The sequence below is a fragment of the Tachypleus tridentatus genome, unplaced genomic scaffold (assembly GCF_004210375.1).
Source record: "Tachypleus tridentatus isolate NWPU-2018 unplaced genomic scaffold, ASM421037v1 Hic_cluster_2, whole genome shotgun sequence".
In the NCBI taxonomy this organism is placed as follows: domain Eukaryota; kingdom Metazoa; phylum Arthropoda; class Merostomata; order Xiphosura; family Limulidae; genus Tachypleus; species Tachypleus tridentatus.
In genome coordinates this window covers 49,668,541-49,690,940 of record NW_027467782.1, presented here as the reverse complement: position 1 = coordinate 49,690,940, position 22,400 = coordinate 49,668,541, and the positions used below count along the sequence as shown (strand labels likewise).

The 22,400-nt window shown below is 33.0% G+C and overlaps 2 protein-coding genes and 1 long non-coding RNA gene across 5 annotated transcripts in view; 2 read left to right on the top strand and 1 right to left on the bottom strand.

The window, feature by feature from the left end:
- Positions 1-22,400, bottom strand: part of LOC143242200 (E3 SUMO-protein ligase PIAS1-like) — a 571,445-nt gene that overhangs the window by 77,368 nt on the left and 471,677 nt on the right. The window lies entirely within an intron of this gene.
- LOC143242526 (uncharacterized) lies at positions 121-9,820 on the top strand. Of its 2 annotated transcripts, none has more exons than XR_013022860.1 (3): positions 121-788; positions 1,404-6,771; positions 8,735-9,820. It is a non-coding gene; the product is annotated as an uncharacterized LOC143242526 (long non-coding RNA). The 2 variants fall into 2 exon arrangements; XR_013022861.1 differs by lacking the exon at positions 8,735-9,820 and adding an exon at positions 7,459-7,710 and having other exon boundaries at positions 127-788.
- On the top strand, positions 13,429-21,587 carry LOC143243258 (uncharacterized). Its single transcript, XM_076487106.1, has 6 exons — positions 13,429-13,514; positions 14,873-15,152; positions 15,494-16,618; positions 16,691-20,693; positions 20,859-21,004; positions 21,513-21,587. Exons 1-6 carry the CDS (start codon positions 13,429-13,431, stop codon positions 21,585-21,587), a joined length of 5,715 nt encoding a protein of 1,904 aa, XP_076343221.1.

Sequence of the window (22,400 nt, the reverse complement as noted above, 5' to 3'; positions counted from 1 at the left end):
AAACACTAATGTTATTCGTGGTTATCAACAGATGTTTGATAAATACTGATTAGTTTATACTGAATGTTTTTTTTGTCACTCAGCTGATAAATAACATTTAAAGCAGTGTTATGTATATAGGAGAACAGTGTATTCACCTGCTACAACACACCATTTAATGGTGTTAAAACTGATGAATGTGTAAAAGTCTCAATGTGAATGGTGTTGTGTAACTAGCAGATCTAGAAAATGTAAATATTTTAATATTTATTCTAATTTAAAACAACTCATTTTAGGATTTAAATGGTTTGTGTTAAATCTTAAAGCATAAGCTTTCATAAAGAGTTGAAGTCATAACTAGTTTTACTTTCTTTGTTATTAAATAATAATTTCTGTGGTGTACATTTTAAATTCCACACTGTTTTACATGTATGGTAAAATGGTGAAATAATTATATCTGGAGTTCCTCAAGAAAACTTGAACAGCCTTGTTAACCGTTTTTGTGTAATTGTAAAAATACTTGTGTAGGATTTTCAGCCTACTTTAGTGTTTTTGTTCTACAGATTGTGGTTTTAGATTCAAACTGTAAACATAGAGACAGATTTCTGTATTTATTAGATAACTTATGAATACTGTAGTATTGTATTTTCACCTGATAGGACAGTAATATTTTCTGTTCTTAGTAACATTACCTGGCTGTTTTTCAGTATGGCAGGTTTACAAGCTCGGTTGGCTCGGAGGGCTGGATGCTCACTAGACTTTGCTCAGGAATGATGCCTGCTGTTTCAGCTACAGACTTGCTTGTAGAAGTGAGCTTTATGTTTGTCTGGTAGTTAGAGCCAGACAAACGTTTTGTCAGTCACTTTTCGTAGTGTTTCATAAGTAGATATTTTTATCAGTGAAAACTTTCGTGTATGGAGTTAGATTTTGATAACTTCCTTACATAACTGAAAACAAACACAGTAATAATGTTGTTAGTTTTAAAGATTGTTATTACTTTGAATAAAGATATATTTTCTCATCAAATCAACTTAGGTCTGAATATTTGTAACTTAAGAGGCGCTAGTTACTTTTGGAACATTATATAGCAAGAGTTATTATGATGAGGGTTCGTTTTAAGATTTTTTTATACAGTTAGTTATCTAACATTTTTACTTTAGTTTAGAGACTGGGAGATCCAAGACAGACCAATAGATCCATTGTTGTCCCTAAACATTTCTACGTTGTGATATATTACATCTGTTTACATATTTTCATTTCCCATATTAATTATATAATACTTCTGTATATGTCATTTCATTTACTATCGATGTCTTATTTCTTTATACATCCTTTCACAAATTAATGTATCATGTAAACTGTCACTATTGGATGAAAAGTGAGATTTACTTCTATATGATTGGTTGAATTTTTTTACTTAACAGGTTTTCCTCATGGGGATATTTAGGATTATTGGAGTTGTATTTTGTTTATGAGTGACAGGAAAGTAGCCAAGTGTGCTCGTCAAAGAGAGAGAGTAAGAAGATGGAGTAATCAGTGTATCCGGAATGGTACTAACTCTTGTGTCCAGGAGAATGTCCGGACTTCACCTTTTTCTTTTCTTATCAGACTAAATAATCCAGTTAAAATTGTGGACCAAAGAAGGTGTTTCAGGTTCAGATAATAAGAAGTTTTTTTTAATTTTAAAAACGTGTCCATTACTTGTATGAGAAATTAAACGTGTCAATATTTGTTTTCACTGTGTTGATAATGAAGTAGTTAATGTTTCCAGAAGACAGGACATGCATAACAAGTTTGTGTTTCCAGAAGACAGGACATGCATAACAAGTTTGTGTTTCCAGAAGACAGGACATGCATAACAAGTTTGTGTTTCCAGAAGACAGGACATGCATAACAAGTTTGTGTTTCCAGAAGACAGGACATGCATAACAAGTTTGTGTTTCCAGAAGACAGGACATGCATAACAAGTTTGTGTTTCCAGAAGACAGGACATGCATAACAAGTTTGTGTTTCCAGAAGACAGAACATGCATAACAAGTTTGTGTTTCCAGAAGACAGGACATGCATAACAAGTTTGTGTTTCCAGAAGACAGAACATGCATAACAAGTTTGTGTTTCAGAGACAGGACATGCATAACAAGTTTGTGTTTCCAGAAGACAGGACATGCATAACAAGTTTGTGTTTCCAGAAGACAGGACATGCATAACAAGTTTGTGTTTCCAGAAGACAGGACATGCATAACAAGTTTGTGTTTCCAGAAGACAGGACATGCATAACAAGTTTGTGTTTCCAGAAGACAGGACATGCATAACAAGTTTGTGTTTCCAGAAGACAGGACATGCATAACAAGTTTGTGTTTCCAGAAGACAGGACATGCATAACAAGTTTGTGTTTCCAGAAGACAGAACATGCATAACAAGTTTGTGTTCCAGAAGACAGGACATGCATAACAAGTTTGTGTTTCCAGAAGACAGGACATGCATAACAAGTTTGTGTTTCCAGAAGACAGGACATGCATAACAAGTTTGTGTTTCCAGAAGACAGGACATGCATAACAAGTTTGTGTTTCCAGAAGACAGGACATGCATAACAAGTTTGTGTTTCCAGAAGACAGGACATGCATAACAAGTTTGTGTTTCCAGAAGACAGGACATGCATAACAAGTTTGTGTTTCCAGAAGACAGGACATGCATAACAAGTTTGTGTTTCCAGAAGACAGGACATGCATAACAAGTTTGTGTTTCCAGAAGACAGGACATGCATAACAAGTTTGTGTTTCCAGAAGACAGGACATGCATAACAAGTTTGTGTTTCCAGAAGACAGGACATGCATAACAAGTTTGTGTATAGAGCTAGTCAGGTTTAGTTACAGAATGACTGTATAAGGTTTGATATAATTAATTTCATTGTGTGCAGCTGCCTGTGATTATTGTAGTGTTTCAACACAAGTAATGTTTGCCCTGATGTAGTAATCCCAGTGAATGTACCAGTTAGATGATGGGAAACGTACGTTTGTAGTCGCTGGACGTAGTTAAGAAAGGGTGATACACCTGTTTGGCCTGGCCACCATTTGTGTCCACAGTAGCATGCATAATATCTGTCAGTGTAGTGGGTGTTCCTTGAAATATAATCAAATCATGGTCTAAAACCAACTGAACATTCTCACAGCCATGTCATCCAAATGACTCGGGACATCTTGGACACACCTTGGGACCATGTAAGGAGATAAAGCTCCCATTGGTGACCACATGTTTGTGCTTCAAGGCCTAACTGGTGTATTCACCAAGAATTATTAATATAAGATGAAGAGACCATATTGAAGAGATAAAACCTCTTTTGGTGACCACATGTTTGTGCTTCAAGGCCTAACTGGTGTATTCACCAAGAATTATTAATATAAGATGAAGAGACCATATTGAAGAGATAAAACCTCTTTTGGTGACCACATGTTTGTGCTTCAAGGCCTAACTGGTGTATTCACCAAGAATTATTAATATAAGATGAAGAGACCATATTGAAGAGATAAAGCTCCCATTGGTGACCACATGTTTGTGCTTCAAGGCCTAACTGGTGTATTCACCAAGAATTATTAATCTAGAACAATTGATACTCGTTTTAATGATGTTTAAACAAACTTTGGATGTATTTAAATTTGTGTTTGTTTCATTAAATATTTCGTTTTAAGCTATTTGGATACATTCCAGCATTGTTCAGTTACTAAATGCTTAGATAGTTGCCTAAAACTGCATACAAGATGTTTCTGAATCAGTCATATCTTACCATTAGCAGGAGCAGTCTGTCTTATCAGAGCTTGTTTCTTAAAGTTGCTTCAAAGAGATGACTGAACCTTAGTCTCTTACAAAATATCATTCAGACATATTTCTCCAGAATATTCTGTTTGGAAGAGTTTAAAACAAGCCACAGATTGTATTAAATCTTTAAATCCACAGTTTTGTGCACATTTTGCCAGAATTATTTTCATGAGGTCTTATTAACCATTAAACATACCTTATAAGATTTCCAGTCTGCTCATAAAAGGTAGATAATAATGTAGTTTGGATTAGTTTGCAGCCAAAGAGATTTATGTGTTATCGAATGTTTTTGTCATCTGATGAGTGAACTGGGATTTTCGGCCAGATGCTGATAGCATCCACTTGGGTTTAAAGAGTTAATGTCAAGTTCCTGATTCATCTTGGAGTCTTGTTGTTCTGTTACGTGAACCCATTTTGTTGCTATAAAACTAGTGGGGAAAGACTTATTTCAGATTAAGGTGATTGTAAAACTAAGACGAGTAAATTTAAACCTAAGTCTACAGATACACATAGAAGTGGTGTCCATATATATACGTGTGGGTGCGTATGGAAGGGATCATTTTCTAGTGTGGCAATGCTTCCTCTGAGAAAGTTAATACAAGTTAAGAAATTCAGGCTTTGAAAAGCTACTTCTAAAACTTAATACATGCTAATGTATTTGGGTTTTGTATGCGAGTGGTTGTGCATATTGTATTACTTCCCAGTTGTAAAATGAATATTTAATGTTTAGAAAGAAAACAAAACGTTTGGTTAAAATGTATACCACACTTCAGCAAAGTGACAGAGAAGATTCTTCTAGATATGGTCGACAGTGAAATTTGTATCAAATCTTTAGAGCTTGAAGTTTGATAAATATTCTTCTCCTTTATTACTATGAGAATACTTCATGTGGATTTGATGAAAGAAGGGATTTCTGTAGTTTTCATATAATCAGTGAAAATAGCATTTGTTTTCAAAATTTCACATAATTATCAATCCAATTGAAATTTTAAAATGCTTTGTGGGTCATAAACACTTTGAAAATAAAATGATTGTACTTCCTTTTATTAAAGTTTCAATGTTGAGTGGACAATTAGAATATTGTTACAATGGGAAAGAAGACTGATACGTTAATTAAATAATTGTTTTCTTTTTGAGGGTTTGTTCTTAAATTATTTTACTTTTCTGAACAGAATTGTATTAACATGAAATAAGTACAATTCATATTAATAACAAGTATTGGTAATTTAATGCTGTAAGGATTAGGATACGTTATCTCATTGGAACATCCCAAATCAAACTTTACATTTGCATGATTTGGTGAATTCTGTGTTTGGTCTGGTTGTCTTTCACAATATTTTAATAAAGGTTTATGTAATCAAATGAATATTTTATGTTTTCAACTGAACTAGTGTATTGTACATCATTTATTTAATAATATTTCTTTCTTTCTGTTTGAAATAATAAAATCTGGTTGAATATAAACATCAGATTAGTTGTTTCTACACGACACTAACCAATAACTTCTTTCCATCTGAGATTTTCATTATGCTAGTAAATCAGAGTATTTGTGCAGACAAGTATAACTGAACAAAATCATTTTGAAGTAATAATAACTTGTTTATAACTGTCAAGTTTATTTAATGGGCTATGTACGTCTGTTGATATTATGTGACATAATCGATGCTAGGTTATATGTAGAGCAAAATAAACTTTGACAAGTTGATTATTCTACAGGGTAAGTAGTTTGTAATTAATTGTCCTCGAATAAATTTACCGATAATATAAAGTAACATATTTGGTGCTTAACATGTCAACAGTATTATGTGTTGTTGTTTTGCAGTTATGTCTAGCAAAACATCTTACGTAAGACTTGCGTACGTAAATGAATTTTGAATAATTTGTGTTGACAAATCAACAACAAAGTTGTGGATAAGAAATCAATTGTGTAAACAATAATGTTAGAAATTATGCAATAGATATGTTTAAAGTATGTGTACCTATCAGAATTGTTTACTTTATATTGCAAGATAAATCATATTGATTATGAATTATAGGTTTACCTATCAGAATTATTTACTTTATATTGCAAGATAAATCATATTGATTATGAATTCCAAGAATGGTGAAGATTACATTATTGGTACACATACAACTATAAGTTTTATCGTTTTGTCATTATTAGTTTACTAAGCTTTGAGGGTAGGAAGCCAGATTAACTGCAGAATTTCAAAGAGATATCCAAGATTTTGTAATAGTCTCAAAATCGCATTTGAGAACCATTTCTGCTAGGAATTTTTGATCACACATTAAATGTTATTAACCAGTTCTAAAGACACTACTAAGACCAGAAACTAGATAGGTTTACAAAACTTGCCATTAACTGAGATAATAACCAGTTCCAAAAATTCTACTAACACCAGCAACTAGACAGGTTTACAAAACTTGCCATCGACTAAGGTAGTAACCAGTTCCAAAGACCCTATTAACACTAATAACGAGATAAGTTTACAAAACTTACCATCAACTGACGTTGTAACCCCAGTGTTACAGTTTAACGCTAAATGTTATAAAATAATGAATTTACCTTCTCTGCGAGTTCACGCAAAGTCTCGTAATCTGAAATACCAATAATATTACAAAAAAAACAACATTTTTAACGGTAGTGAAGCCATCATGTACCGTGTTAACAAAAGGTGCCAAGAATTTAATCAACGCAGATGTTTCTCTGTTATTTAACCAAGATATCTATTTATCAAACTTGTCATGAAAACAAAATTTATGATAGTTTGATTATGTCGTTATTTGTTGTTGTTTTTTAACATATATATTGTTTAGAGTGTATCCAGGCCCCATTATTGAAAGTTCATTTTTTCTTTACGCGTTTTTTTGTACTTGCACGGTTTGAAATGAGGAATTTTCCAATGAAGAACGCTCAGATATTTTCTGTTTTGGTCAGAATTGCCACAATATTTTCTACGATGGTAGCGCCGGCTATTGGTAAGATGTTTAACTTTGAGTTAAGTAATGTAGAATGAACGTAACAACATTACTGTAAAAAATAATAATAATACAATCTCATTGTAGGATTACCAGTAATTTTGGGTTTACTTTTCTGTGAATGTTGAATTTAAATGTTGTTTATCACTGGTAAGAAATCATTTTCAAAACTTTTTTTTTATAATTACGACTTAAAAATTCGCGTAACGGAGTTTCGTGCATTACGTTCATTCTATGTAAGGTGCTAAGTTTGAAATGTGGATGTTACCATTGATTCTGGAATCGTTCTATATTAAAATTTAACTATAAAGTAAACTTTCTTCATCTTTTACACAACACATTCAAGGTTCTCTTTTTCTGTAATAAATTGTCATAAATGTATTGCTAGTTAAATATATATGTAAAAACGGCTGGTATGGTTAGACAAGATTCTATGTAGAGGTGCGAACAATGTTTCGACCTTCGGTCATCGTCGGGTTCACAAAGAAAGAAAGAGGTAACTGGCTGATAGCTGACCACATGTTTGAAGGCGGTTGTGTAATTGAGTGTAGGAATGTAGAGGGCGGGCTTAGATGTTTGATTATATTTGTTAGTTTAGGTATAAAGGTGTTTCTTTGTGTTGGTTTATTTTGGGCTTGAGTTGTATAAGTCAGGCTTCTTTAATTTTGCGTTTGTTTCTTTATTTAGTATCTGGGTGTTTTCAATGGTTGTGATTAGGATTTCCAGAGTTCGAAAACGTGTGAAGGTGAAATTTTATGTTCTGTGAATCTGTATTCTATTTTCCAACTTGTGTACCTCTACTGGACCAGTAAGAAAAGGACTTGACCAGCTGATACCAATTTTACCGTTTTGCATTAAACCTGATAATAACTTTAATAATATTATTTTGTACTTGCCCGGTAGGGGTATCCAACACTGTATTAAAATCAATAACTGCTTTATCAATGAACCTGACGATGACCGAAGAAGGTCGAAACGTTGTTCGCTCTTCTATGTAAAATATTTTCTAAACCCAAACGAGCCGTTTTTGCATATAAATAATGCTATTCCTTGTTGGCCTAGTAAGGGCATAAAGTTTTGTTTTTAATAAAATAATGGATCTCGTAAACATTTTAGTGTATTAGGGTGGTCATTCGACACTCCTACCCTGGCTTCGTCTCTAAAGGTTGTGGTTGGTTATTCTGACCTTAAACCTTCTAACAATTTGCGTAGATTATACTTAAGTTTGGTTTGAATTTCGCGCAAAACTACACATGCGAAAGCTACCTGCGCTAGCCTTCCGTAATTTAGCAGTGAAACACTTGAGGGAAGGCAGCTAGTCATGAACAACCGCCGTCAACTCTTGAGCTACTCTTTTACCAACAAATAGTGCGATTGACTGTCACATTATAACGTCCCCATAGCTGAAAGGGCGAACATGTTTGGTGTGATGGGGATTGCAATCCGTCAGGCTAGTTTATACTTTTCCAATTCAGTGAGCAGCTCCATTTTGCCTTAAACAAATTAATATGTCTGTTTGAAACATTTTTCTAAAGAAAAAAATATGATAAACTATTGCAAAAAATATTTGCTTATATTTAGAATATTGTATGCAGTTAACTGAAATAATGTTTTATTTATTTATTATTTTGTAGGCCCGGCATGGCTAGGTGGGTTAAGGTGTTCGACTCGTAATCCGATGGTCGCAGGTTCGAATCCCCGTCGCACCAAACATGCTTGCCCTTTCATTCGTGGGGGCGTTATAATGTGACGGTCAACCCCACTATTTGTTGGTAAAAGAGTGTCCCAAGAGTTGGCGGTGGGTGGTAATGACTGCCTTCCCTCTAGTCTTGCACTGCTAGCGCAGAGTAGCTTTGCGCGAAATTCAGGAAAACAAAACATTATCATTTTGTAAATTTAAGATATTCGAGCAAGTAGAGACTTTTAATCAACGAGTACTGTATTTATATCCAACATATTTCAGAGGGCGCTGGCCTACAAAGTTTAGAGTGTGATTTCTCTCAGGATATGTGCAGTTGGAAAATACGACATGGTCAATGGAAGAGGCTGGAAGTTAACAAAATAATGGATGTGTCCACCCCTAACGGTAACTACGAATACTAAGTATTTCATTCAAAAGTGACGTAACAGTTGTGCATCAGCATGAAGAAGCCACCTAACAGCACTATGTTAGAATAAAAAAAAAATAATAGTTTACTTTATGATAATTTAGACCTTGAAGTGTCGAAAATCAGAATTTAAATAAATCATAATCTCTGAGTAAAGTATTCATCTGTTTACGAGAAATCTGTAGCTTTTGATATAAGACTTGCTATATTATCGACATTGCAAATGGCATGTTTACATGAACTTGTAGTACAGAAATAGCGAACCGTTTTGAGTGTGTGTGCCCAAATTAGGGATAATCTGAAAAATTCTGTCGCGTGCCAATGGTAATTTTTAGCAGCAGATTATAATTTATTATTATTATGAATTATTTTTAATTAAAAAAGCTTTAGGAGTTTCATGTTATTAATAACTACAGTAAAATTAATTAATTAGTAACAATACTAACAGAATTTTTACGTCTCTCGCTTATTTACGTTTATCCATTGTTGTACTATTAACAGAAATCATTTTGTGAAATTGTAAGTTTTAGTTCATATTATGTAACATAAAAAATTAAAAACAATGGCAGTAAAATAAACATATTTTATTCTAAGTGAGACTTTAGCTGGTGCACAGATGATGACAGATATTTTATATCAGGCTTGTGTTTGGTTGTTTGAGAGCTACACATGTAGCACTAGTTTCATCATCATGTCTGTTCCTATAATTACACTTTCCAAAGTTCATCACTGAAAATAACGACTCATATAAATATGTTGATGAAAATACTGTTAATACTGACATTTTTCAGAGACTCAGAAGTTTCAGGAATAGAATCAGAGTTTCAGAGCCTCATTATCTGTATTATTCCAGTCACTAATCGATCTATTTCGATATTTTCTAGTTCAGCTCTTAAGTCGACAAGTTTCTGTCTCCAAATTGAACTGATTTGTAAATCAATCAGTTGCATCTCAAAATTATCAAAGTCAGTTTACCGTAACATTATCAAAGTCAGTTTACCGTAACATTATCAAATTCAGTTTACCGTAACATTATCAAATTCAGTTTGTCTAACGTTACACTGTCTGTATACTCTACGAATTTTACAAGATCAAATAACTTGATCTTACTAAATCTTAAAGAAAATTGTGAAACGTTGAATTAATGATGGTTGAAAACTGTGTTCGCTCCGAATGTATATTTTCTCACGAGTTTCAAGACATGTATCATGTGTGTTTTAGATTTGATAAATATTTAAAAGTGTTAAAAATCACGTTTAACCTTTTTTAGTTTGATTTCGAAAACTTTTGTTATCAAACGTAACATCAAGTGTTTTGCCAGAACCCCGGAATTTGGTGTTCAAGTCATTTAAATGTGAGGAGAAATCTGTAAACACATCAGTTTACACATTCACACAACATCAACTAATTCTTGACAAGAAAGTTTATCATTTGTCAAAAACACGAATTTCATCCAAACATTCAACAATTCGTTTAAGGACAGAACATCTACTTAGCGAACGAACATAAGTAGTCCTGTGTTCATCGATTTTGCCACTATCTTAGTAGATTTTAAAATTGTCTTTTTTTTTTTCAAAGCATGCGCAGTAATAGAATTACCATGGTTACAGTTTCTATAACTACCGTGGTTACAGTTTCTATAACTACCATGGTTACAGTTTCTATAACTACCTTGGTTACATTTTCTATAACTACCATGGTTGCAGTTTCTATAACTACCATGGTTACATTTTATATAACTACCATGGTTGCAGTTTCTATAACTACCATGGTTGCAGTTTCTATAACTACCATGGTTACAGTTTCTATAACTACCTTGGTTACAGTTTCTATAACTACCTTGGTTACAGTTTCTATAACTACAAATCCGCTTATGAACAGTTTCATAATGTTACTCTACAGAGGAAGTCCTGCACACCACTGTTACATAAAATTTACTTTATCAATGTTACTTTACAGAGGAAGTCCTGCACACCACTGTTACATAAGATTTACTTTATCAATGTTACTTTACAGAGGAAGTCCTGCACACCACTGTTACATAAGATTTACTTTATCAATGTTACTTTACAGAGGAAGTCCTGCACATCACTGTTACATAAGATTTACTTTATCAATGTTACTTTACAGAGGAAGTCCTGCACATCACTGTTACATAAGATTTACTTTATCAATGTTACTTTACAGAGGAAGTCCTGCACATCACTGTTACATAAGATTTACTTTATCAATGTTACTTTACATAGGAAGCCCTGCACATCACTGTTACATAAGATTTACTTTATCAACCTCTCTGATCATCACAAATATTTCAGTTCACGATTCTTGAAAATCTCTGTCGCTGTTCCTTCCATTTGAACATTTTTGTTTCTTTGGTGGTTGAGTTGACATTCTGACAAGCTGAAAAGGGTAAATACAATTAAAAAATATTTCGCCAATTAATTAAATACGATAATTTAACTTAGTGTAACATAACAGCTGGTGAAAAGTTATGTAATTGATAAAAAATATATTTATAATTAACTAACTGATCCAAAATATACGCATGCCACACCAAAAAATATAGTTTTAACAATATAATTCATATATTTACTGCGAAAGAAGAAATGCATATTTACCGTTATTATCACTAAATATTCAATATTAACTCACAAACATATAAACACAGCGAAGCTAGTACCAATAGTATAGTAACAAACATATAAACACAGCGAAGACATTTAAAGACATTTCCTGGCTTTAAAACTACTGACAGAAATTAGACATTTCCTGGCTTTAAAACTACTGACAGAAATTAGACATTTCCTGGCTTTAAAACTACTGACAGAACGTAGACATTTCCTGGCTTTTGAAACTACTGACAGAACGTATACATTTCCTGGCTTTAAAACTACTGACAAAAAAATTAGACATTTCCTGGCTTTAAAACTACTGACAGAACATAGACATTTCCTGCCTTTAAAACTATTGACAGAACATAGACATTTCCTGGATTTAAAATTACTGACATAACATAGACATTTCCTGGATTTAAAACTACTGACAGAACATAGACATTTCCTGGATTTAAAACTACTGACAACTAGTAACAGACATATAAACACAGCGAAGCTAGTACCAATAGTATAGTAACAGACATATAAACACAGCGAAGCTAGTACCAATAGTATAGTAACAGACATATAAACACAGCGAAGCTAGTACCAATAGTATAGTAACAGACATATAAACACAGCGAAGCTAGTACCAATAGTATAGTAACAAACATATAAACACAGCGAAGCTAGTACCAATAGTATAGTAACAAACATATAAACACAGCGAAGCTAGTACCAATAGTATAGTAACAAACATGTAAACACAGCGAAGCTAGTACCAATAGTATAGTAACAAACATATAAACACAGCGAAGCTAGTACCAATAGTATAGTAACAAACATATAAACACAGCGAAGCTAGTACCAATAGTATAGTAACAAACATGTAAACACAGCGAAGCTAGTACCAATAGTATAGTAACAAACATATAAACACAGCGAAGCTAGTACCAATAGTATAGTAACAAACATATAAACACAGCGAAGCTAGTACCAATAGTATAGTAACAAACATATAAACACAGCGAAGCTAGTACCAATAGTATAGTAACAAACATATAAACACAGCGAAGCTAGTACCAATTGTATTGTAACAAACATATAAACACAGCGAGGCTAGTACCAATAGTATAGTAACAAACATATAAACACAGCGAAGCTAGTACCAATAGTATAGTAACAAACATACAAAACACAGCGAAGCTAGTACCAATAGTATAGTAACAAACATATAAACACAGCGAAGCTAGTACCAATAGTATAGTAACAAACATATAAACATTTAATGAAGCTACCAACCAATAGTATAGTAACAAACATATAAAACACAGTTGAAGCTAGCAACCAATAGTATTGTAACAAACATATAAACACAGCTGAAGCTAGTACCAATAGTATAGTAACAAACATATAAACACAGCGAAGCTAGGCAACCAATAGTATTGTGGCAACAAAACATATAAAACACAGCGAGGCTAGCAACCAATAGTATAGTAACAAACATATAAACACAGCGAAGCTAGTAACCAATAGTATAGTAACAAACATATAAACACAGCGAAGCTAAGCACCAATAGTATAGTAACAAACATATAAAACACAGCGAAACTAGTACCAATAGTATAGTAACAAACATATAAACACAGCGAAGCTAGTACCAATAGTATAGTAACAAACATATAAACACAGCGAAGCTAGTACCAATAGTATAGTAACAAACATATAAACACAGCGAAGCTAGTACCAATAGTATTGTAACAAACATATAAACACAGCGAGGCTAGTACCAATAGTATTGTAACAAACATATAAACACAGCGAAGCTAGTACCAATAGTATTGTAACAAACATATAAACACAGCGAAGCTAGTACCAATAGTATAGTAACAAACATATAAACACAGCGAAGCTAGTACCAATAGTATTGTTTTTCTATTTTTGCTCAAATACTTATGTGCACACTGGGTCTGCGAGGAATTCAAAACGTGTCATCCAATGTCACATGTTCTCGCAATAGCAAAACTGGAGCCAAGTGTGCGTGAGACATTTTCTATGAACGTTTCTCACTGCTTCCGGACTGGAAAAATCATTCACTGTTGCATTTGGTAATAATGACAATTATTTTATTTATATATATATGTATATTTATTATGGGTTACCGTTAAGGTTTAAAGAATCAAGAGGTGACATTGTATGTCGCTTGTCAGCATAATATTTTTGCGTGGCATAGGTTTGCCATCACTTCCCTAGTAGCACGGCAGCATGTCTGCGGACTTCTGTGTTTAATAACAAGAAGTAATAATGATTCTCCCAACCTGCAAAAGAAGTGACTTTGATATTGACCAACATCTCATTTTAATTTCGTGTTTTAGTTCATCTTGAAGAGAATAAAACCGTCAGTAAATATCGTTGTTCAAAAACTATAATAAAATAGCACGTATGTGTCTTCTTGAGAACATTATTTCACAGAATGCTTTGTGAAGAAAGACTTTCCTCGACAATTTAACCCTGATGTATATTTTCCAAAGGATTGTCAGACTTTTTTGCTGGTGTGCTAACTTTTATGCTTGTTCTTTGGACTTTAGAATAACTCCAATATTCGAGGACACCAATATGGCATTCTATACTTTCTTATTTTAATGCAGAATTTTTCAAACTTTGTTCGTTTTCCGGGCGTATGTGCAATGTTCAATAATCTAGCTACTTATAGATCTGTGTAACTCCCCTAAGATAACATTCCTGGTCTGCTCATGAGAGAAATACTTCTACCTTGTGTACGAAAGTGGTTTTCTCTAATGGTAGGCTGATATCTCAAAGCTAAACCTGCTTTGCTTTCAAATAATAACGACCAGTCACGTGGGTAAAGCTATTCGCTATGAGAAGGTACAATTCTATAGATTTAAGCTATATAAGGCAATCATCGTTTGTGCTAAAATAAAACATTCACTGTTTTTGTACTTAAAAAGAATGCTTACGAGTTAGAATAAAATGATTTATAATTACTGTGAAAAAATGTCTTGTTGATTATCTTGTTATTCTACGGACCCTTCCTGTCACTCTAATAAAATCAGTTCCATCTGACTCTTTCAGTGATACAGAAGTATGTCTACAGACTTACAAACCTGGAAACAAAGTTTTGTACTTTTGGTTGGTAGAAAGTCCATTTTGTAGCCCTGTGCTTAACTTCAAACAAGTAAACAACGTGTTTCGCTTTAAAATACCAAAATGTTAATGTTATTTTGTATAAAGTTAAAATTTCACTGAACTAAAACTTGTTCCTGTCTTTACGCAAGTGTATATTGAAATTTAATTGGAAAGTTCAAAATACGAATATATAAATAACACTCTCTGAAATGACTTGCGTCAATGTATAAGATATGTTTCTGCTTCCCACAGTTGTAAATCCACACTTTGGTCTGTTTCGACAGGAGATTCCTACGCGGTGACTTTTCTAGGAGGCACTAATGATCAAGCCATCCTCTCCAGCGATTATGTTACAATGGACTTGGAAATTAAAACATTAGAAATGTTACTCTGGTTAACAGAGGGACTCACTTTCAGCGTTGACTTGCAAACTAAAAAGATTCTACCAGAGATTTTCCATGAAGCTGTTAACAACAGGTGGAAAACATTTCAAATATCATTGGAAAATATCAGGAAGAGTGAAGAATTCAGGGTTTGTTTACTTTTGCAGTTTCATCCAAATAAAGTGATATAGTGTTAATTCTCTTACTGTAAAAAACAAAGGACCACCAGTAGTAAAGGTCTTATATCCAACGAATTTATTAATTAGAGTTAATATTCTATAATTTTCATAACTGTTAACTTTTATCAATTCTAGCTTTCATATACGGACAGGAAAACTATTAACATGTAATTCCTTAAAGGTATTTAATATTAAGACATAGTTATTGTTGTTGTTTTGTCACTTTGTAATCAACTCACTGAAGTTTAAGAAGATTTGTTTTAATGGAGGATAAAAACGTGCTTACAAGATGTCATTATATTTTTCTTTAGATCAATGTAAGACTTCTCAAAATCCCACAAGATCAAAATATTTCATTTGCGATTGCCTATATAAAACTCCTTCCTCAAACATCCACGGAAATGCCACAGACAAGTTCTATATCATCTGAATTTACGACGGATGCAACAAGGATAACAAAGCCAGAAGAAAATCCAATATCAACAGGATCTACCATCATAACACATATCAGTGTAAAGTCTGAATTAGAATTGACAAAGTACACAAAACACCAGGAAGAAAAGGTTTCGTCAGAATCTTCTAGAAATACACAACCAGGAAACACGGGATCTTCAAATTTCGATAAAGTAACCATTTCAACTAAATCTCCTACTGTGACGTCAACAAAGATACATTCAACAAAACCCGAGACAGAAGTAGTTGCATCTAGGTCTTCCATGTCTACTAACATAGTTTCACGTCTTGTAACGCCTAAATCTACAAACTTCGAGAAAGAAATAGTTACAAGAGATTCTCCCACGTCTACTAAGACGGTTTCAAAATACTTAACAGAAAAATACACAAAAGTCGATAAAGAAATGAATCTCACAGATTCCTCCATCATATCTTTAGCAAACACAGGTAGTGAGATATCAACGCTACAACAAACTGTGCATCATAAAAGAACAGTACCTACAGAATATTTCTTTCCAACTTCCACAAAGAGTAATTCGGAGTTATTTACCCAAAAATTCTTTATAAAAAACAAAGAAACATATCCAACAGAATTGTCCACTGTAACACCAACAAACACAAATTTTACATCAGATACATCAGGATTCAATGAATCAAAGGAAAACACAAATTCAACAGAATCTTCCACAACAACATCAGCAAACACAAAACTTATGACGTTGCCGTCAGGATCCAATGAAGAAAAAATTTCAACAAAATCTTCCATTGTAACACCAACAAACACGGAATCTACATCATTAACATCAGAATCCAATGAAGAAACAATTTCAACAGAAACTTCCACAGCAACATCAGCAAACACAAATCTTACATCATTAACATCAGAGTCCAATGAAGAAACAATTTCAACAGAAACTTCCACAGTAACATCAGCAAACACAAATCTTACATCATTAACATCAGAATCCAATGAAGAAACAATTTCAACAGAAACTTCCACTGTAACATCAGCAAACACAAATCTTACATCATTAACATCAGAATCCAATGAAGAAACAATTTCAACAGAAACTTCCACAGCAACATCAGCGAACACAAATCTTACATCATTAACATCAGAATCCAATGAAGAAACAATTTCAACAGAAACTTCCACAGTAACATCAGCAAACACAAAACTTACATCATTAACATCAGAATCCAATGAAGAAATAATTTCAACAGAAACTTCCACTGTAACATCAGCAAACACAAATCTTACATCATTAACGTCAGAATCCAAAAAAGAAATAATTTCAACAGAATCTTCCACTGTAACATCAGCAAACACGGAACCTACATCATTAACATCAGAATTCAATGAAGAAATAATTTCAACAGAAACTTCCACTGTAACATCAGCAAACACGGAACCTACATCATTAACATCAGAATTCAATGAAGAAATAATTTCAACAGAAACTTCCACTGTAACATCAGCAAACACGGAACCTACATCATTAACATCAGAATCCAATGAAGAAATAATTTCAACAGAATCATTCACTGTAACATCAGCAAACACGGAACCTACATCATTAACATCAGAATTCAATGAAGAAATAATTTCAACAGAAACTTCCACTGTAACATCAGCAAACACGGAACCTACATCATTAACATCAGAATTCAATGAAGAAATAATTTCAACAGAAACTTCCACTGTAACATCAGCAAACACGGAACCTACATCATTAACATCAGAATCCAATGAAGAAATAATTTCAACAGAATCATTCACTGTAACATTAGCAAACACGGAACCTACATCATTAACATCAGAATCCATTGAAGAAATAATTTCAACAGAAACTTCCACTGTAACATCAGCAAACAGGGAACTTACATCATTAACATCAGAATACAATGAAGAAATAATTTCAACAGAATCATTCACTGTAACATTAGCAAACACGGAACCTACATCATTAACATCAGAATTCAATGAAGAAATAATTTCAACAGAATCATTCACTGTAACATTAGCAAACACGGAACCTCCATCATTAACATCAGAATCCAATGAAGAAATAATTTCAACAGAATCATTCACTGTAACATTAGCAAACACGGAACCTACATCATTAACATCAGAATCCATTGAAGAAATAATTTCAACAGAAACTTCCACTGTAACATCAGCAAACAGGGAACTTACATCATTAACATCAGAATCCAATGAAGAAATAATTTCAACAGAATCATTCACTGTAACATTAGCAAACACGGAACCTACATCATTAACATCAGAATCCATTGAAGAAATAATTTCAACAGAAACTTCCACTGTAACATCAGCAAACAGGGAACTTACATCATTAACATCAGAATCCAATGAAGAAATAATTTCAACAGAATCATTCACTGTAACATTAGCAAACACGGAACCTCCATCATTAACATCAGAATACAATGAAGAAATAATTTCAACAGAATCATTCACTGTAACATTAGCAAACACGGAACCTACATCATTAACATCAGAATCCATTGAAGAAATAATTTCAACAGAAACTTCCACTGTAACATCAGCAAACAGGGAACTTACATCATTAACATCAGAATCCAATGAAGAAATAATTTCAACAGAATCATTCACTGTAACATTAGCAAACACGGAACCTACATCATTAACATCAGAATCCAATGAAGAAACAATTTCAACAGAAACTTCCACAGTAACATCAGCAAACACAAATCTTACATCATTAACATCAGAATCCAATGAAGAAATAATTTCAACAGAAACTTCCACTGTAACATCAGCAAACACAAATCTTACATCATTAACGTCAGAATCCAAAAAAGAAATAATTTCAACAGAATCTTCCACTGTAACATCAGCAAACACGGAACCTACATCATTAACATCAGAATTCAATGAAGAAATAATTTCAACAGAAACTTCCACTGTAACATCAGCAAACACGGAACCTACATCATTAACATCAGAATTCAATGAAGAAATAATTTCAACAGAAACTTCCACTGTAACATCAGCAAACACGGAACCTACATCATTAACATCAGAATCCAATGAAGAAATAATTTCAACAGAATCATTCACTGTAACATCAGCAAACACGGAACCTACATCATTAACATCAGAATTCAATGAAGAAATAATTTCAACAGAAACTTCCACTGTAACATCAGCAAACACGGAACCTACATCATTAACATCAGAATTCAATGAAGAAATAATTTCAACAGAAACTTCCACTGTAACATCAGCAAACACGGAACCTACATCATTAACATCAGAATCCAATGAAGAAATAATTTCAACAGAATCATTCACTGTAACATTAGCAAACACGGAACCTACATCATTAACATCAGAATCCATTGAAGAAATAATTTCAACAGAAACTTCCACTGTAACATCAGCAAACAGGGAACTTACATCATTAACATCAGAATCCAATGAAGAAATAATTTCAACAGAATCATTCACTGTAACATTAGCAAACACGGAACCTCCATCATTAACATCAGAATCCAATGAAGAAATAATTTCAACAGAATCATTCACTGTAACATTAGCAAACACGGAACCTACATCATTAACATCAGAATCCATTGAAGAAATAATTTCAACAGAAACTTCCACTGTAACATCAGCAAACAGGGAACTTACATCATTAACATCAGAACCCAATGAAGAAATAATTTCAACAGAATCATTCACTGTAACATTAGCAAACACGGAACCTACATCATTAACATCAGAATCCATTGCAGAAATAATTTCAACAGAAACTTCCACTGTAACATCAGCAAACAGGGAACTTACATCATTAACATCAGAACCCAATGAAGAAATAATTTCAACAGAATCATTCACTGTAACATTAGCAAACACGGAACCTACATCATTAACATCAGAATCCAATGAAGAAATAATTTCAACAGAATCATTCACTGTAACATTAGCAAACACGGAACCTACATCATTAACATCAGAATCCAATGAAGAAATAATTTCAACAGAAACTTCCACAGTAACATCAGCAAACACAAATCTTACATCATTAACATCAGAATCCAATGAAGAAATAATTTCAACAGAAAAATCCGCAGTAACATCAGCAAACACGGAACATACATCATTAACATCAGAATCCAATGAAGAAACAATTTCAACAGAAACATTCACAGTAACATCAGCAAACACGGAATCTACATCATTAACAGCAGAATCCAATGAAGAAATAATTTCAACAGAAACTTCCACAGTAACATCAGCAAACACAAATCTTACATCATTAACATCAAAATCCAATGAAGAAATAATTTCAACACAATCTTCCACAATAACATCAACAAACACGAAGCCTACATCATTAACGTCAGAATCTAATGAAGAAATAATTTCAACAGAAAATTCCGCAGTAACATCAGCAAACACGGAACCTACATCATTAACATCAGAATCCAATGAAAAAATAATTTCAACAGAAACTTCCACTGTAACATCAGCAAACAGGGAACTTACATCATTAACATCAGAATCCAATGAAGAAATAATTTCAACAGAAACTTCCACTGTAACATCAGCAAACATGGAACCTACATCATTAACAGCAGAATCCATTGAAGAATTAATTTCAACAGAATCATCCACTGTAACATCAACAAACACGGAACCTACATCATTAACATCAGAATCCAATGAAGAAATAATTTCAACAGAAACTTCCACAGTAACATCAGCAAACACAAATCTTACATCATTAACATCAAAATCCAATGAAGAAATAATTTCAACAGAATCTTCCACAATAACATCAACAAACACGAAGCCTACATCATTAACGTCAGAATCTAATGAAGAAATAATTTCAACAGAAAATTCCACTGTAACATCAGCAAACATGGAACCTACATCATTAACAGCAGAATCCATTGAAGAATTAATTTCAACAGAAACTTCCACTGTAACATCAGCAAACATGGAACCTACATCATTAACAGCAGAATCCATTGAAGAATTAATTTCAACAGCATCATCCATTATAACATCAACAAACACGGAACCTACATCATTAACATCAGAATCCATTGAAGAAATAATTTCAACAGAAACTTCCACTGTAACATCAGCAAACAGGGAACTTACATCATTAACATCAGAATCCAATGAAGAAATAATTTCAACAGAATCATTCACTGTAACATCAGCAAACATGGAACCTACATCATTAACAGCAGAATCCATTGAAGAATTAATTTCAACAGAAACTTCCACTGTAACATCAGCAAACATGGAACCTACATCATTAACATCAGAATCCAATGAAGAAACAATTTCAACAGAAACTTCCACAGTAACATCAGCAAACACAAATCTTACATCATTAACATCAGAATCCAATGAAGAAATAATTTCAACAGAATTCTCCACTATAACATCAACAAACACGGAACCTACATCATTAACATCAGAATCCAATGAAGAAATAATTTCAACAGCATCATCCACTGTAACAGCAACAAACACGGAACCTACATCATTAACATCAGAATCCAATGAAGAAATAATTTCAACATCATCATCCACTGTAACATCAACAAACACGGAACCTACATCATTAACATCAGAATCCAATGAAGAAATAATTTCAACAGAATTCTCCACTATAACATCAACAAACACGGAACCTACATCATTAGCATCAGAATACAATAAAGAAATAATTTCAACAGAATCCTCCACTATAAGATCAGGCTCAGAACCATTGTCGTCTAAATTCAGTAAATCTGTCAAAGTAACGAATTCTTCTGAATGTACTAGTGTATCAACAATAAACACCAGTTTAAATCTATTAACTACAGAACAATCTTCACCAGATGAGGAAGCATCAGAGTTTTCTAGTGTTTCATCAACAACAAAAAATTCAGAATTATTAACTCAAACGTTCAAAATATTTGAAATTTCAACTGTAACCTTTACCGCTGAAAGTTTTAATGGTTCTCCATCCACATTGGTCTATCCACAGAAAGGGACATATTCCTTGTTCTGGTTATATGTGTTAGTATCATGTTTGTTGATCATTTTGTTGTGCATATTACTTTACATTTTTATCAATTGTTTAAACAAACGACGACGTCACAGAAAATTACGAGAAAGCGGTGTAGACATTGTTTTTTTGCTCTGAGTCTTAACTTACTAGAATTGTTTAATGTGTCACGAAGATAATCTGATAATTATTTTAATTTTTTATGGTTAATGATACGAGTGTTACACCACTTTTGTGTTATAATTTATCTTGTGTATATTTCCGATTTGCTATGCCATGTAAGTTAACGTTTTACAATTTCAAAGAACTGGAAATATGAACTTAGAAATTAATTCAATGTGTAAAATTTATTGTATTTACCAACAAGATTGATATACATAATTTTCTTTCTTAAGACAGATATATTTTAATACGCAAACAACAATACAAGTTATGATAAGAGTTAGTACAAGTAATAATTTAATACAAAAGTTTTACAAACTTACAAAAATACTGAGTGTTCTATCTGATCTGAAACTGAATATTTTATCGATGGTTCACGATGATCGAATTATTTTTATATTGATGCACAAGTACACTTCACTTGACGGGAAGCTTGCAAGCTTTTTCACATGTGAGCTTTTTTTCGCTGAATTTATATAAAGTATTCGTATAAATACTAATGTCCGAAGCTAATTAACTGAAGTTAAACGGTTTGTAATGT